General features: G+C 42.3%; 1 protein-coding gene across 1 annotated transcript; it reads right to left on the reverse strand.

The window, feature by feature from the left end:
- Positions 1-14,436: 14,436 nt before the first annotated feature.
- LOC126260585 (uncharacterized) lies at positions 14,437-15,308 on the reverse strand. Its single transcript, XM_049957921.1, has 2 exons — positions 15,000-15,308; positions 14,437-14,835 (listed from the first exon to the last, which is right to left on the reverse strand). Exons 1-2 carry the CDS (start codon positions 15,306-15,308, stop codon positions 14,437-14,439), a joined length of 708 nt encoding a protein of 235 aa, XP_049813878.1.
- Between the last annotated feature and the right edge of the window lie 521 nt (positions 15,309-15,829).

Below are 15,829 nucleotides of genomic sequence, written 5' to 3' on the forward strand. Positions count from 1 at the left end.
CTTCTGTAGCACCACATTTCGAAAGCTTCTATTCTCTTCTTGTCCAAACTAGTGTAGTAGTAGTAGTAGTAGTAGTAACAATAATAATAATAGTATCCCATGACGATGACAAAAAATTTTTTGTAAGTTATCAGTGCACTGAAATTTCGTTTTTAGGAGTGTAAATAACAATAATAAGCATTTAGCGAAATTTAGGGGAATTTTAACTTCAGTTTAGCGGAATATTTTTCTTTGTTGGCAACGCTGTGTACGATAAATACGATTTTAAGAACCGTCATCAACTGTTTACTTTCTTTCATCTTATGCAGTGTCTGTAGTGCCTCCTTTTTCCATTATGTGCCTATATTTACCCAGTCAAGGTTATCTGTCTTTCTACACCAACTCTAAAGACTTCCTTCAAGTATTCCGCTAATTTCGTTATTAGTTCACTTAATGCCGTCTTGATTGTAAAAATTTTTCTCCATGCTTATCGAGACTCCATTCCAAAATTTCTTACAAGGGAAACTCCCCATCGCAACGCCTTTAGATTTAGTGGTAAGAGATCCCAGTGGACCAACAGTCAAAAACTGAACACACATCAAGCATGAAAACAAGAAGTAGTTTTACTGAACTGTGAAAAAAGAAGAAAATCTAGTGAACGGTCCAAGAACAACCAAGTCTAATAAAGAACAGCATTGAAGAATCTGGTATGGTGGTTATGGGGTTATGATGTAGGACTACAAAGCGGCCTAGCCGTGGTCAAACCTCCGTCGTGACGGTTTTTTTTCCGCTGTTCGCTTTATTCAGATTTGTGCCTGTGTCGTAGTGAAACATCCGTTTTCAGCAGCGAGGTGTAAGGTAGGGTCGTAAAATGACAGTTGATTTCTGCACAACTACTGTATTAGCAGCCGAACCACGTCACGGATTGTGTAGGCCCCTCCCGCCGGAGGTTCGAGTCCTCCCTCGGGCATGGGTGTGTGTGTGTGTGTTTTGTTCTTGGCATAAGTTAGTTTAAGTTAGTGTGTAAGTCTAGGGAGCGACGACCTCAGCAGTTTGGTCCCTTAGAATTCACACACGTTTGAACATTTTAGCAGCCGAAAGGAAGCGGCTTTCGAATGGGAACCGCAAACGTTTGATGAGAAGGCAAGTCAACCGAATCCTCCGCCGGAAAACACGTCTGCTGTATCATACACGGCATTAGCGACAGTACGTGGTGTCATATGATAGGAATCTCTTACCGACACACCTAATTTGTACGGGTGGGAAGTGACTAAGATATGCCTCCTTGCCTGATATAGCTATTCGTACGAATGTGATCACTCCCAAGGAATTGATAAAAACATAATAGTTTTTCGCATAAGTTGCAACAAATGAATGCACCAATTTCACAACCACACAGTTTCTCTGTGCTCTGTAAAAACATATGTTTTTAACATTTTGAAGTTGCGTTCCATTTTGGAAGTCTTGACTGTTGAATTCCTTTGTTGTAACAAAGTTCACACGCGTTTACTTGTTGTTTTCATTTCTGTGAAACGTTTATGTGGTATCTCGCCTGCTCTCGATATTCATCACATTTACTTGCGACAGTAAGGCATTCTTACCACATTGCTCATATTCTGTAAGCAATATGTAGTATGACAACTGCCAAGACTACAGAACGAGAACAAACATTTCAATGACCGAGGGGTAGGTTCAAAACGTAGTGAAAAAAAAAAAAAATAAACGGCACGAGGGAGCTTTGAACATCGCTCGCCCGCTTGGCAGTCCACCTCGACCACTTACCCAGACGTCGCACGTCGTTGCTGTTTGAAGCTGCTCTTTATTGCACTTGTTCTTGGATAGGACCGTCCAATGTTTCTATTTTGCTTTTTTTCACAGTTCAGTACACCTTTCCCCTGTGTTCACTCTTGATATGTGCTCAGTTTTTGATGGGCTATCCACTGGGCCATCTTACCACTAAATGTGAGGGGGGTTAGAAACTCGATACCTGCTCTTTATACCTGTGGTCTTTCTAGGTTTTCTATTCTTTTCCCGTATGTACGTGGTTCATGTTAGTCAATATAAGCACGAAATATACTAACGACCACTCTTTCTGCAATATCTCGACCTTATAAGCACTCCACAAGCACTCCTAGGTCTCCTCCTACCTTTCCTTTGATTTTTTCATTACACCATTCAATAGAAAAATAAAGTTCTCTACCCTGCAACTAAAAAAGTCATCAGTAGTCATTTAAGCCAGACATCTGACTAAGGAACAAGTCAATGGAAAAGCATAATTGAAAACATTTAAAAAGCTTTTCAGTTTACAAAAATCTTTTCGATTATGTCTTTCCATTGACTTACTTCTTAGTCAGTTGTCTGGCTTAAGTAACTACTGATGACTTTCTTAGTTGCAGGATAGAGCACATTTATTTTTCTATTGAATGGTGTAATTAAGACTTTCTTATATGTTACCCTTGACCCCTATTATTATGTGACGTTATTTCTTAACTGTTTGTTCTCGCACATAGAATGCGATTATGTGTCCAGGAAACGATCCTCAACTTTGGTTTTAGAAATAATTACCAAAACGGTATGTTTATTTCATTTTATCTTATTTCATTGAGAACAATGAAGTGTGAGGGCTTGTGACACAGCCACTTGTATCTCAGGATATTTTAACCGGTGATACATCATGCATCGTTTGGATGTGTTTAGATAAATTGTACTTATTACCTGCACTTTGCGCACTCATCCTTGACAAGTTCGCTTTACGTAGACTTCGTTTATTTAATAGCGTTACTACCACATCCCGAAATCAGTAAAGCGGACAGCAACACGAAGATTCGTTTAAACACCACAGTGCATTGCAAGTCTGGTCCTAGTTGCAGATGAAATGCTTTTGACATCCTCCGCTATGTTGCTTGACACACATAGTTATGAAGGCATTCAAATCAAATATGAAGTCCGAACAACAGTGGACTTTTTTGTCGTTTTGTATCTTTTCAAGACAGGTGAAGTCGTGCCAAGTACTAGAGCTTAGTATTCGAGCGCCAGTTTTTGTATTTCATCTTTGTTTTCGGAAAAGAATGTTCTCTTAGCTCAGTATGGAGGCCAGATTCTAGCTTCTAATCCACTTTGCAAGTACTTATTCATTCAGTTCCATGTCCGTTGAAGAACAACAAAAGTCTTTTACAGGCATGCTGCGTCCCAGTCCTTTTCCAATACCTGGACGGCTTTAGCCTTCATTCATCTCTTTAACTACCTGGATTTGTGGGAGATCCATCCTATCAGCAAATAAAAGGCATAGCCTATGCATTATTACTGCAAGATAGCGTAATAATAGTATTGTATTGTATTGTATGTTAACCGGAGACCTAGAAAAGACGGAGAGGCTCCGTCCCCGCCGCAGCCGTAGTGGTCCACTTCACCCCTCCGCCGCCCCACACCGAACCCAGGGTTATTGTTCGGCCCCTGGTGGATCCCCCAGGGAACGTCTCACACTAGACGAGTGTAACCCCTATGTTTGCGTGGTAGAGTAATGGTGGTGTACGCGTACGTGCGTGGAGAACTTGTTTGCGCAACAACCACCGACATAGTGTAGCTGAGGCGGAATAAGGGGAACCAGCCCGCATTCGCCGAGGCAGATGGAAAACCGCCTAAAAACCATCCACAGACTGACCGGTTCACCGGACCCGGACACAAATCCGCCAGGCGGATTCGTGTCCGGGACCGGGACCAGGCCCTCCTTCTCGCCCGGAAAGTCGTGCGTTAGACTGCACGGCCAACCGGGCGGGCATAATAATAGTACTTACACTGCATAATAGTAGTACTTACACTGCGCACCGTGCACCACATGTAACTTTATTCTTGAGACAATCTTCTCGGTTTGAAAGTGTACATTTGACTTATACTGTTAGCTGAGATAGTATGTCGTTCAAAACCAGTAAACTCACTTCATATAACTCAACGGAAATAGGAAATCGTAACTACCATCTTGCGTTCGCTTAAAACACACAACTCACTTCAAAAATTAGATTCTCAAAACGGAAGATAAGCAGCTTTAAGGGACGCTTTTTCAAATCCATATCGTAAGTCTACTCCTTTAATTTATAATAAAACTATATTCATTGCAGATGAACTTGTCTGCCGTAATTAAACTTATCTAAACCGAATAAAATAACTAGATGCTATATAGGAAGAAGGCTCATAGAAAAAGCTAACTGAGAAAAATCAAACAAGAAAAATTTAACATATTTTATTTCATTAGGTACGTGTGATTTCGGAAGGATACGCTGAAATTTTATAGACCGACTGGTTTAGCTTGCACTACAAAGAATTAAACGTATGCCAACATGTGGTCTTATTTATTCTGAAAGGTTTTGATAATGAATTGCTTAGAAGCAGTGAAAGAACTTCCACTGTGCGTTGCTTGGAATTCAGGCACTACTGATCGTTGAGACAGAGCTGGAACATGCTCATGCACTGACTGTTAAGTGTTACGAAATAGTTTTTGAGAGTGAATCAATGTTGTCAAGTGATTATTTTGGGGATTGTGTTCCATACGTAATCAAAATCAACGAAATAACACACAAATGAAATACTTTCGTATATGAAATTTGTTCATTGACCTCAGGAACAAGCGCTACCAAACAAAACAAATTTCACGTTCGAAGAATTATTGAAAAGAACATCCACTACACCTGCCAATCTATTCAGTGCATAACATTGAATGAATCGCCGTCTTTGATATGAGCCTTAATGTCAGGATGTTCCGCAGTCGGTTGATTATCTAACTCAGGATCAGAGCACAAAGACATATGCAAGGCTGCACACTCAAAAGATTTAAAGTCGATCGACAACAAAGTTTAATGGACCTCGCGATGCCCTTCAGACTTCATTGTGTGCCGACAATCGTCCTAGTGCTGAAACAACAAGCCGCACTGAACGACTGCACAGACTCGTTGATGGGTTATTTTTAGCCTGATACTCTTTTCTGTACGTACTCTAAGGCAGCGAAATGGCGCTCATTTATTTTACTTTATGTTTTTTTTTTACTGCTGTTAACAACATAACACTGTGTCACATTGAATGAAACAGAGCCTTGTGATGAAGTAAAATACGACGACAAGTATTGTCGTGTCAGTCCCATTATTCTTTTCTCGTTTGTTTTCATTAACTATGAAATTATCCATGGGGCAATTGTAGAGTCTATCTGAGAATTTCACTCCATCTTTTATTCGTACGTAAGAGGAGCTGCTGATAAGTCTGGCTTTTCCTGGTTAAAATGAGTGTAGACTAACTCTGGTTTTTTGGCAATAAACCTTGTTATTTGCATTATGCGTCATAGTAAGTCTGTAGCAGTAACATCGGTTTTTACTTTTCTGTTCTGGTTTGATGTGAACATGGGGCAAGAATATAGAGAATTTGTAGTGAAAGAGAATCGTGCTGTGATGAAGTACCTTTTTTTGAAAGGGGGCACGGCCCAATAAATTTATGATGATTTATATGGTACACTGAGTGGTAGCTGTCCTTCCAAATCCACTGTCACGAACTGGATTACAGCACTTAAAACAGGACATTTCAGCACTGAAGACGAAGAGAATCCTGGAAGGCCAGCTCAAGGTAAAATTCTGGAAACCGCGGATGCTGTTCATTCCATGAACCTGGATGATCAGAGGATAACTGCTAAAAAGATACCAAAAGCCCTGTGTATATCCCAGGAACGTATGGGTCACATTATTCATGAGATTTCGGATATGAGAAAGCTATCTGTCAAATGGGTTCCCAAATGTCTTGATGCAGACCAAATGCGCAAATGTTGCTCTTGCTTCACAGTTCATGTTCGTCAAGTTTCGCCTGGATGCTGTGGTGTTCTTGGATCGACTAGTCACCATAGATGAAACATGGATATACACTTACGAGACACAAGACCAAAGAAAAGTCCAAAGAACGGAGACGTGGTGGTCCTCCACATCCAAAGAAGTTCAAAACACAAAGATAAGCAATCAAGCTGCTCGCATCCGTCTTTTGGAATAAAGAAGAAATCCTTCTTATTGATCATTTACAAAATCGTAAAATCATCACGGCAAAGCACTATGTTGAACTTCTCGACAAAATGAAGCAAAAACTCATCTCCAAACGTAGACAGAAGCTGATAAAAGGAATCTTGTTTCTGAAAGACAATGCTCGTCCTGAGAAGGAAGGCATCAGGCAGCAAAAATTAGGACTTAACAGCACTCCCTTATAACTGTGTAAGGTATAGCAAGCTTTTGTAATGCGGACGTAAAAATTTATGATGTCGTTTAACTGACAGTGAAATATACGCCACTTTCTGACTATAAGACCGAAAGTGGATTCGGCCAGGCGGCGACCTTTGGTATTAAAAATTCGGTTGGTGTAATTTTTTTCCAATATGTACGTAATGTGTGATTTTCTAGCCCAAAGGCCTGTAACAAAAAATAGTATAGCTTCTCCGTCTTCATCACTGTGCAGTTTTCTTCCAGTGGGGTGGGGGGCATTCAGTTGGTTTCCTGAGAGCCGTTCACCCATGTTAGATATTCTAAGTACCTCTGAATTACTAATTGCTCCGTAAGAACCGACGTCTTTGTAAACAAATTTATAATCTGCGTCGACCCAAGCTATCAGAACACGATAAGAACGTCCAGAATGAGATTTCCACTCTGCAGCGGAGTGTGCGCTGATATGAAACTTCCTGGCAGATTAAAACTGTGTGCCCGACCGTGACTCGAACTCGGGACCTTTGCCTTTCGCGGGCAAGTGCTCTACCATTTTTTTTAAATCATTTTGTTCGTTTTCGTTCGTTGTACCTGCTCGGGGCGGACGTCGTAAGACATCCGTTTAAGTTCGTTGTTGATCGATTAACTCAGTTTTTTTTTATTACAGAGGGCAGCTAACCCTCTGACCGAACACGCTGAGCTATCGTGCCGGCTACCATCTGAGCTACCGAAGCACGACTCACGCCCGGTCCTCACAGCTTTACTTCTGCCAGTATCTCGTCTCCTACCTTCCAAAGGTCCAGAGTTCGAGTCTCGGTCGGGCACACAGTTTTAATCTGCCTGGAAGTTTCACCATAAGAACTTGTTATAGATATAATGTGAAGATCCGGAATGTTGTGACTGCACCATTCGTGTATGCTTGCGGTTGACCACTCCAGTTACGCTTTGAAAATTAATACGACAACAAAATTCGCTAGAAATTTATAACCAATCATCATCTTTATTTGTCATCCACAGAGGTCAAATAGGGCTATGTTCCATAGTTGCTTGCACGTTGTTATTACACTGTCTCTTATCGCTGACACCCAAATCAGGTATTCAATTAATAGCATGTTGAAATTAGATCTAGTCGCCGTTGCAAAATAATATAACAGTAATAATAATGGCAACAATTTGTAAGTCTCACTATTATTCTCAGCTGAATTGTATTATTATAGCTGCAGGCCGCGAAGAACTGAAAAAGTGGAACAAAAAATGGTTCAAATGGCTCCGAGCACTATGGGACTCAACTGCTGAGGTCATTAGTCCCCTAGAACTTAGAACTAGTTAAACCTAACTAACCTAAGGACATCACAAACATCCATGCCCGAGGCAGGATTCGAACCTGCGACCGTAGCGGTCTCGCGGTTCCAGACTGCAGCGCCTTTAACCGCACGGCCACTTCGGCCGGCAAAAACAAAAGTGGAACATTTGCAAACTTATTTTCCTAGAGAACTGAATGCACGAAAGAATACGACGTTGGGTCAAGCTTCGAGCAAAAGACGAAAATATGTCTACTTTGACAACATGTTATTTTTACTTTCATGTATCGACAGTCGTTCAACAGAAGGTAACACAGGACAGGCACATTCTCTGAATGACGATGATCTTGAACGTGACAGTGAATGTAGACTTCCTACTTGTACGCCAGTCGCACACCCTCGACGTGAAAAATGTCTCTGACAGAATCGTATTCTTCATGATGGTGACAAAGCATTATTGAAAGCATTAAACGAAGCAAAAGATGAAGATACCAGCGTCGCATTATCTATTGTACCCTTACACCTGTCTCACGTCCCAGATGAGAAACTGGACACTAGGATTAATATCCTAAGAATTTTCAAACAGATGCTTCAGAATGAAGTCAACGTACTGGCGGTTACATGAGACGCCTATCAACTTCGCCCTCTTCTCTGGTTCATCGCCCAAGGACCCACCAATTTTCCAGCGCAGTTGGTGATAAATCAAACAAATGATTTTTCGCATATTAGTGGTAACGATTCATCACTGAATTTGCCAACGGAACATGGGACACGGGACACTTAAAACTTTACATCGTCCGAATGTTCTAGTGACTCAGTACAGTCCAATTTTACTGATGCTTCTGAATTAAATGATTTCTAAGAAACATGTGTCTTAATTAAATAATAAATATATCTATAAACAGAAAATATACGTTTTACTTGTCTTAGCGTCACACTCTCTCTTCTACAGACATTATGACCGCGTAAAATTGTATCCTTTATTTTCCTTATGTCGTCTCATTAATTTACCAAGCTCATTGAAATATGAATTGCTCATTCTACAAAAATCGAAATTTCTTTTCGGGTAGTGTAGTACTGTGATCGTCAAGCTTTTTTGCTTAAGAGCCAGTATTGACTGTGAGGCAGCAACTCGGGTCGCATGTTTATAGTAATATTAGTACATTAATGCAATGGCTGAGCATAAAAGAGAAATAACTAACGTAGGAATATTATTGACAGTGTACTGTGTTGTTTAATTGAGCCCAACACGTATAAGCACTCAGTAAACTAGCTCAGTTGTCAGGGGTTACAGAATTGTAAATACTCATTTATTTAACTATTAAAATACCACAGATATTCCTCAATATTTGCCTAGTCGACGTCAAGTTAAAAGTCGTGTGCTTATAGCACCAGAGAATATTTCACCAGTCTGTTCACAGTATAACAATAAATTCCGTAACTTAAAATCGTCGTTTCGTCTTGATTCCCAATATAACAAGCGTAGCTTTTGCAAATAAAATCTGATACCAGAACTAGAATCCTGTGACCAGGCCTTCCTGCCTGGGATGTTATCTTGCAACTTTAAGAAAATCTGAAAGTGAAGCTTATTAAATTATTTGCAACGGCGGCCAGGCTCGTAAAATCTGAAAGAAAGGTTTAGTTTTCTAACCGGCGGCAAGTCTTGACGATGAGCTAAAAGAAAGTTCTTAATTATTTTTTAAGATGGCGCCTAACAATGAAGAATTTCTGTTAAGGCCCATGTCTACTCTAGACAAGCAAGGTTTAGCGTTACAAATGATTTCAACACGAACACAGTTTTTAAGTCACAAACAACTCTATTTTCAGCTTTGTTAATAACTTACATTGGCTGAAACAGCAAGATGAACCTTCGTTAAACGCTCCTTACGGTTCGCATCCAGATCATAAGATAGAAGGAAGAATAGTAATAACAAAAGAGGTCAGAGTTCAAACACAGAATCTCAGTTCCATGGAATAGGCATACATTGTAGCATAATATATTGTTCCCTGGTAAAACTCTCAAGTTACTCTTACACTACTTATCGTAAACGCATGTAATCTATACATTTCACGCCGGCCGTGGTGGTCTAGTGGTTCTAGGCGCTCAGTCCGGTACCGCGCGACTGCTACGGTCGCAGGTTCGAATCCTGCCTCGGGCATGGATGTGTGTGATGTCCTTAGGTTAGTTAGATTTAAGTAGTTCTAAGTTCTAGGGGACTGATGACCACAGATGTTAAGTCCCATAGTGCTCAGAGCCATTTGAACCATTTTTTTATACATTTCACATTCATGTCCACCCAGGAGAAACAGTATAGTATGACGAAGGATTGTTCTGTTGTCTGTATGAGAAGATGATTGATCGATTAATAACAGTAACTGTACTTACATCTAAATGCATTATGCAATTGAAACACGAGACAAATGTTTACTAAATGTTTTGAATGTAATTTTTCTTCTACTCATTGCATTGCATTATAAGAACATCCAACTTAATTTAGTTCTTCTCGCTACAGACAAGTAACGCACTTGAAGATAAACGTGTCTATAATGCGCATTCATGAATCTATGTTACTTCGGTTTGACATTTATACCACAGCATTTGACCAGTAGTCTACGAGTCACGCACGCTCCTGGTAATCAGTATTGGAACATAAACAATAAAACATTCCCCCAGTCACGTCCTCTAACACTTTAAGTACCCGCGCTAGTAACCTGTCTGCTCGTGAGGCAAGCGGCTAACTTTACTTTGCTCGCGGCCGAATTCACCGACGTTCATAAATATTAAGCGTGTCTTGAAGTACTGCTGCCTCTGTAAGCATTTTTTATTTGTTACCAAGTAGGAAAATTAACGCAGTTAAGAAGCTCGTAACGATATTTGACGTTTTTGGATTTCGTTTCTCGACCTCGACGCGGCTGAGAACCACGGGCACGCGAATACCTGATTCAGGCCGCATGCCGTCCGCGCCCACAGTTTGACAACCACTGGTGTATTAGTTTACAATGTAGTGTGTAAAGCGTTCTTCACACTAACATATCACCGAATACTAGGTGCACCCAATGATCTTGGCTTAGTAATTTCTCAATTTTTTTCCTCCTTCGCTTTATAATAAGGACAATAACAGAAGCTCTTCTCGACAATATTCTCTTGAAAAAGTCACATAGTCCAAGTGCATATTTACAGCTAGCAATTGAAAGACTTAGTTGTCGGCCAGTCTGCGCACCTACCATGATCAGTTTAACTGTAGCAGTGTACGCTCATGTAGTCCAACTCGACCAAATTATCGTACGCCAGTAGAGACTTATCCAACAGTCACATCGCCTCTCTTCAGAACAGGACAAAGGGATGCTTATGAGTGTAGAATTAAAACATTTCCACAGGCTAGATCTAATCGCGTAGCTTCCAGCAAAAGTTGTAGCCAAGTGTAAAACATTCCTTAGCGGTCATTTTAAGACGTAATATTGTTACCACGTGTTACCATGCATAGTTTTTCATGTCCTTTTCACTTCACCTTAACCTGGCACAACAAGTTTACATAAACAAAACCACATTTAGGGAAACTTACGTCGCAAAACGCATCGAGAGATGATGTATAAATATATAATATAATAATATTATAATTAATATAAATATAATATAATAATCAGAAGATCAAAATTTTGTTTGAGAGCTTTTGTCTTTTAAGCAATTTTAAGAGTTCAAACTGTTTGCAATAGCTTATATGTTAACATTTCAACAAATCATTTGTTCCGCCTAGAAATAAGTGTTCTTTCTACTCCAGACTTAGTGATAAATAGCGAGAGATAAGCAGAAACTAGTAACTCTATTTAACACCATTTTACTAACGTCTTCACTAAAATTTTAGGGCTGTTTCTTTTCCGACGGAAGTTAAGTAAACCGTCTTGGAAACTTATACAACTTATAAATTAATATACTGTGCATATTATGAAGACCTTTTAGGAGAACCCCAGAATAAGTCTTTGTTTCGACAGAATATTTATTACCTGTCAAGGTTACATGTACAGACTTTTTGGCGACTTACGGGGTATCAGGACTAAACACATAATAATATAAAATGTAATAACTTGAAGTGCAATTGAGATATTTATTGTCGGTTTGCTTCTACAAGTATGGTAACTCAAAATGTTTTCTGTGCTCTCTGGCGACAGGTGGTACCACACGTGCATGCGCGAAATTATTTTGTTCATATACACTCGCGTAAGCAGTCTTGCGGTCTCAGCAGCAGAAGGTATTCTGTGTGCTTTGTCTCGCGGAGCAGAAGTATGTTACATTACTACAACGTTTGTTGGGGTTTATGAGTAATCAAGTGTACCAAGCACCAGTTTGTGATCTACCAGATAGGTGACATCGCATTTGTCCAGACATTGCAAACATAACGCCTACAGTGTTGCAAAACATTTGGAGAGAAGTGGAATACATATTGGATGACTATTGGGCCATTAACGATGCGCTTATCGACGTATATTATGCATGTAAACAAACGTTTTCCGTTAGCATAGTTGTAGAACCATACCACTTTATATTTTTATAAGTTTAATGTGGACACCTCTATTTACCAATTCAGTTATTTATCTTCCTATATGATAATGATAAATGTAATCAACAAGCATTTTATGTGATATTTGTATAAGAAACACACATTAATGGTTACACATTATCCGAAACCATTGTAAGTTAAAGTACTTAGTACCTACGTGGATTATAGTCAGCAATTGAATAAACGCATGGATAAATTAACCAAGAAGCTCATTTGCATAAGTTTTTACCTTGAAGCGTCTCTCATTGTACTGATATGCAGAGTAGGGTTCCAGCCAGCTTTGTACAACCTGTAAGTCCTTTTGTCCTACGGTATTCCCTTTAGAGGTAATGGTTCTAAATGGAATAATGTACTTACTTCTGCATCTATCAGTGGCTCTGACCGGTAGAGATTCCATCGGCAACATTTGTCATGTTACGCACCCACCAGTGGTCCGATTCACAATATTGTACCGAAAGCAGCACTCTACGCAGCAGATTCACCCATGGGGCCTACATAAGTCAGTGCAGCGAGCTCCAAGAGATTAGTGTGTCTTTGCACTTAATTTTCATCAACTGCGAGCTGGCCATTCCTTCTACAACTACTGCTACAGTAAGCTGTCGCTACAGTTTGTTGTATTAGGCGGATTGTCATTTACTGTTTACAGATGAGCGTGCCTGCACGTGATTCGGCGCGTTAGACTTGTACTTTTGTATATATTCTGTCGTATGACGCACGCTATATGAAGAGAAGTGTGCCCAGATAACCAAGAACAATAGAAATTTATTACTAGTACAAAAAATACATCACAATGTTAGGATCTGAATAATAGCTGAACAGCTTCTGAATTAATGGAACTGAGAGACTGTCCTGATCTGATGAAAAACTGAACTACTCGACAATAGTTCTTGAAGGTATAGTTTAAGTACACGGTCTGTCACAGCAAAGAAAAACTGCCATAGGTAAAGTCCATATCTGCTACACGTCTGATGTCTTGGTTCTGGCAGGAATGCACTGCACTCTGACAAATGGCATTCTGGTGGACGTCGATGCCGGAAACTGGAGCTAGAATTTGCATGCTGACAGAGTGAGTGGGGAGCTGCTGAGTGGCGTCATATTAAGCCGTCTGGCAGAGGAACGTTGAGATATTATGCCTGTATCATGTGGTCTACAGAGATGAGCTAGTGACAGCAAAAGTGGCCCCAGGTATTGCTGCAGCTGCTGTAGGCAGGATAAGCTGCGGCTGAGTTGCAAGTGCCTTGACAGCACGACAGCCCACAGCTCTCTGCTGTATGGTTGTTGTCTCGATTGTAAAATGCCGGCCTTGGCTAATGCAACCCTCTTTCCTTTGCAGGAAAGCCATCTCCAGGTGTAGCTGGCAGCTATGACATAGCAACAAACAAGGATGCTGCATCCTTTTCCCTATGGAGGAGATGGCAGAGCCATCTCACTGGAGTCAGCACTGTGACGTAGATGACGTCCTCAGATGTGGCGTCCATACATCTCCAGTGAAGAGATTGTGAAGCCATCATGGAGAAGAAGCACCTCCTGGAGGAAGGAGATGTCTTGGCATGGGACAGCAGATACTGGAACAGGTATCTGCAGCAGTGGAGCCCTCAACTGGGGGCAGGACTGATGGCTGGCAGTGGGAAGGCTGCCACAAAGAGATATACCCACTTGGTGGAAAACTGGGAGGGGTGGACCTGGACAATAAGAGACATGCAGAGTCATCATCAAACAAGGGGTGACCAGACCACTGAAGGTGGTGGGACATGGCGAGACCATGCTTGCAGTCAACTTTCACAGCTTGTCAACTGGAGCAGCTCAAGACTCGTGGAAGCTGCCCCGAGGAGAAGAGGCAGGCACTCTGTGAAAAGGAGAAGTCCTGGAGGACACAAGAGATTGCCATGACTGAAGACATCTGAGGCCAGTGAACAGGATGGACCAACGTGGAGCACAATCTCAGAGTTGGTATGTTGTGTGCCAGGAGGTACCTGTTGGAGGAGGAACCAAATGCATGAGGCGAGTGTGACTTATACTCCAAAGGGAAGAAGCTCAGAACATGGCTCGAAGGATGAGGGCTAAACCAAAGGCAGTGTGCCTAGAGCGAATAATGTGTGGACTGTGAAGACACAGAGAACACAGTGACATCACCCTCATACCAAGAAGGTGAGGTCACGGACATGACAGGAATCAAAGGGACAGGAAGGTCAAGAGCATGGCCAAAGGAGGAGAGTGTCAAGTGGGCCAGTGCCATGCATGCCTGTGGCATGCTTGATGACAATTCCTTGGCCAGTGGAACCAGGTGAGTGACATGCTGGCCAGTGGCAGAGAGGGTGCCAATGGTGCTGGGACATGAAGAGGAGCTAAGGCTGGCAGCTAGGGCACCATCCACTCTGGAACTCAGATGTGCACTGGATGTGACAGTGAGAGTGGTAGCAGTGCTAGCGTAGGCAGTGCAGGAGCTAACAACACTGCAGTAGGAGGTACTGCAGTGGGAGGTGCTGGATTGGGAGGCATCGGATCAGGAGGTGCTTGGTTAGAAGGCACCATATCAGGAGGTAGTGGATTTGGAGTCTCCAGAATGGGAGGCACTGGATTGGGCAGTGTCAGACTGGGAGGTGTCAGACTAGGAGGTGGCAGAGCAAGAGGCCCAGGAGTGAGAGGTGCAGGAGCTTGAGGTGCTGTAGTAGGATGGACTGAAGCTGGAGGTACCAGAGTGAGAGGTGCTGGAGTGGGAGGCACCAGAGCAGAAGGTGCTGGAGCAGGATGCACCGGAGTTGGAGGTGCTGTAGCTGAAGGCTGGAGCAAGAGACACTGAAGTGGTAGGTGTCAGATGGGGAGGCTCTGCAATGAGTGACACAGAGCTGGTGCTGTTGGAGTGAGTGGTATCATACCGAGCAGCACCAGAGTGGGCAGTGTCAGTATCAGTAGCACAAGAGCAAGGGTGCCAAAGCTGACATTGCCAAAGTCAGCAGGTCCTGTGATGCAGCAGCCAGCAGGGCATGAGGCACAGGAACCAATGGGGACCAGGGCACAGGAACTAGCAGCACCAGTGGGGCAGAACCCATCAAGGTCTGCAGTGTTGGAGCTTGCACGAATATGGTGCAGGAACTGGTAGAGCCTGAAGTCCAGGAACTGGTGGAGCCCAAGTTACGGAGCTGTTGGTGCAGGAGCTGGTGGTGCAGGTGCAGAGGTGCCAAGGTAACGGATGCCAAGGTAGGGAGTGTGGGTGCAGTGGGCCCTGGTGCTGGGGCTGCTGGTGCATAGGGCATGTGGGACAGGGGGCACCAGGGAGTGGGGCACCAGGGCAGGGACAGAGCAGACAGCACTGTTGGCAAGTCTGCTAGAGGCAGATGGGCCAGAGGCCAACAGGCTGGAGGCAGTAGGGAAAGAAACTTTGGAAAGTGCAGAAATATGAAGGAGGCATTCTAGTGTTGTCAAATGCCTGAGGGAGTGAGTGCAGACTAGCTGAGTCTTGGGCAGTGGGAGAGTCAGGATGGGTGAGGCACCATCAAAGCAGCTTAGAGGTGTGCAGGAAGTGTCATGGTTAATGCAGTAGCTGTGTGTTCCTATCTGCAGCATGTGTGGTCATTTTCCTTAAACACAGCCAACTCATGTGAGTGATGTCCTGAATCAAACATTGCAATTGCTGACCCCATAACTGAGAAAGTGGCATGAAAGGAGCTGTGGCAAATGAGCAAGACCAGGGACAAATATATAAAAGAGGATCCAATATCAACATAGATGCAAGAGAATTGGATGGGCGTAATTTCAATCAGTTCAGATTCCTAAT

The sequence above is a fragment of the Schistocerca nitens genome, chromosome 5 (assembly GCF_023898315.1).
Source record: "Schistocerca nitens isolate TAMUIC-IGC-003100 chromosome 5, iqSchNite1.1, whole genome shotgun sequence".
Taxonomy (NCBI): domain Eukaryota; kingdom Metazoa; phylum Arthropoda; class Insecta; order Orthoptera; family Acrididae; genus Schistocerca; species Schistocerca nitens.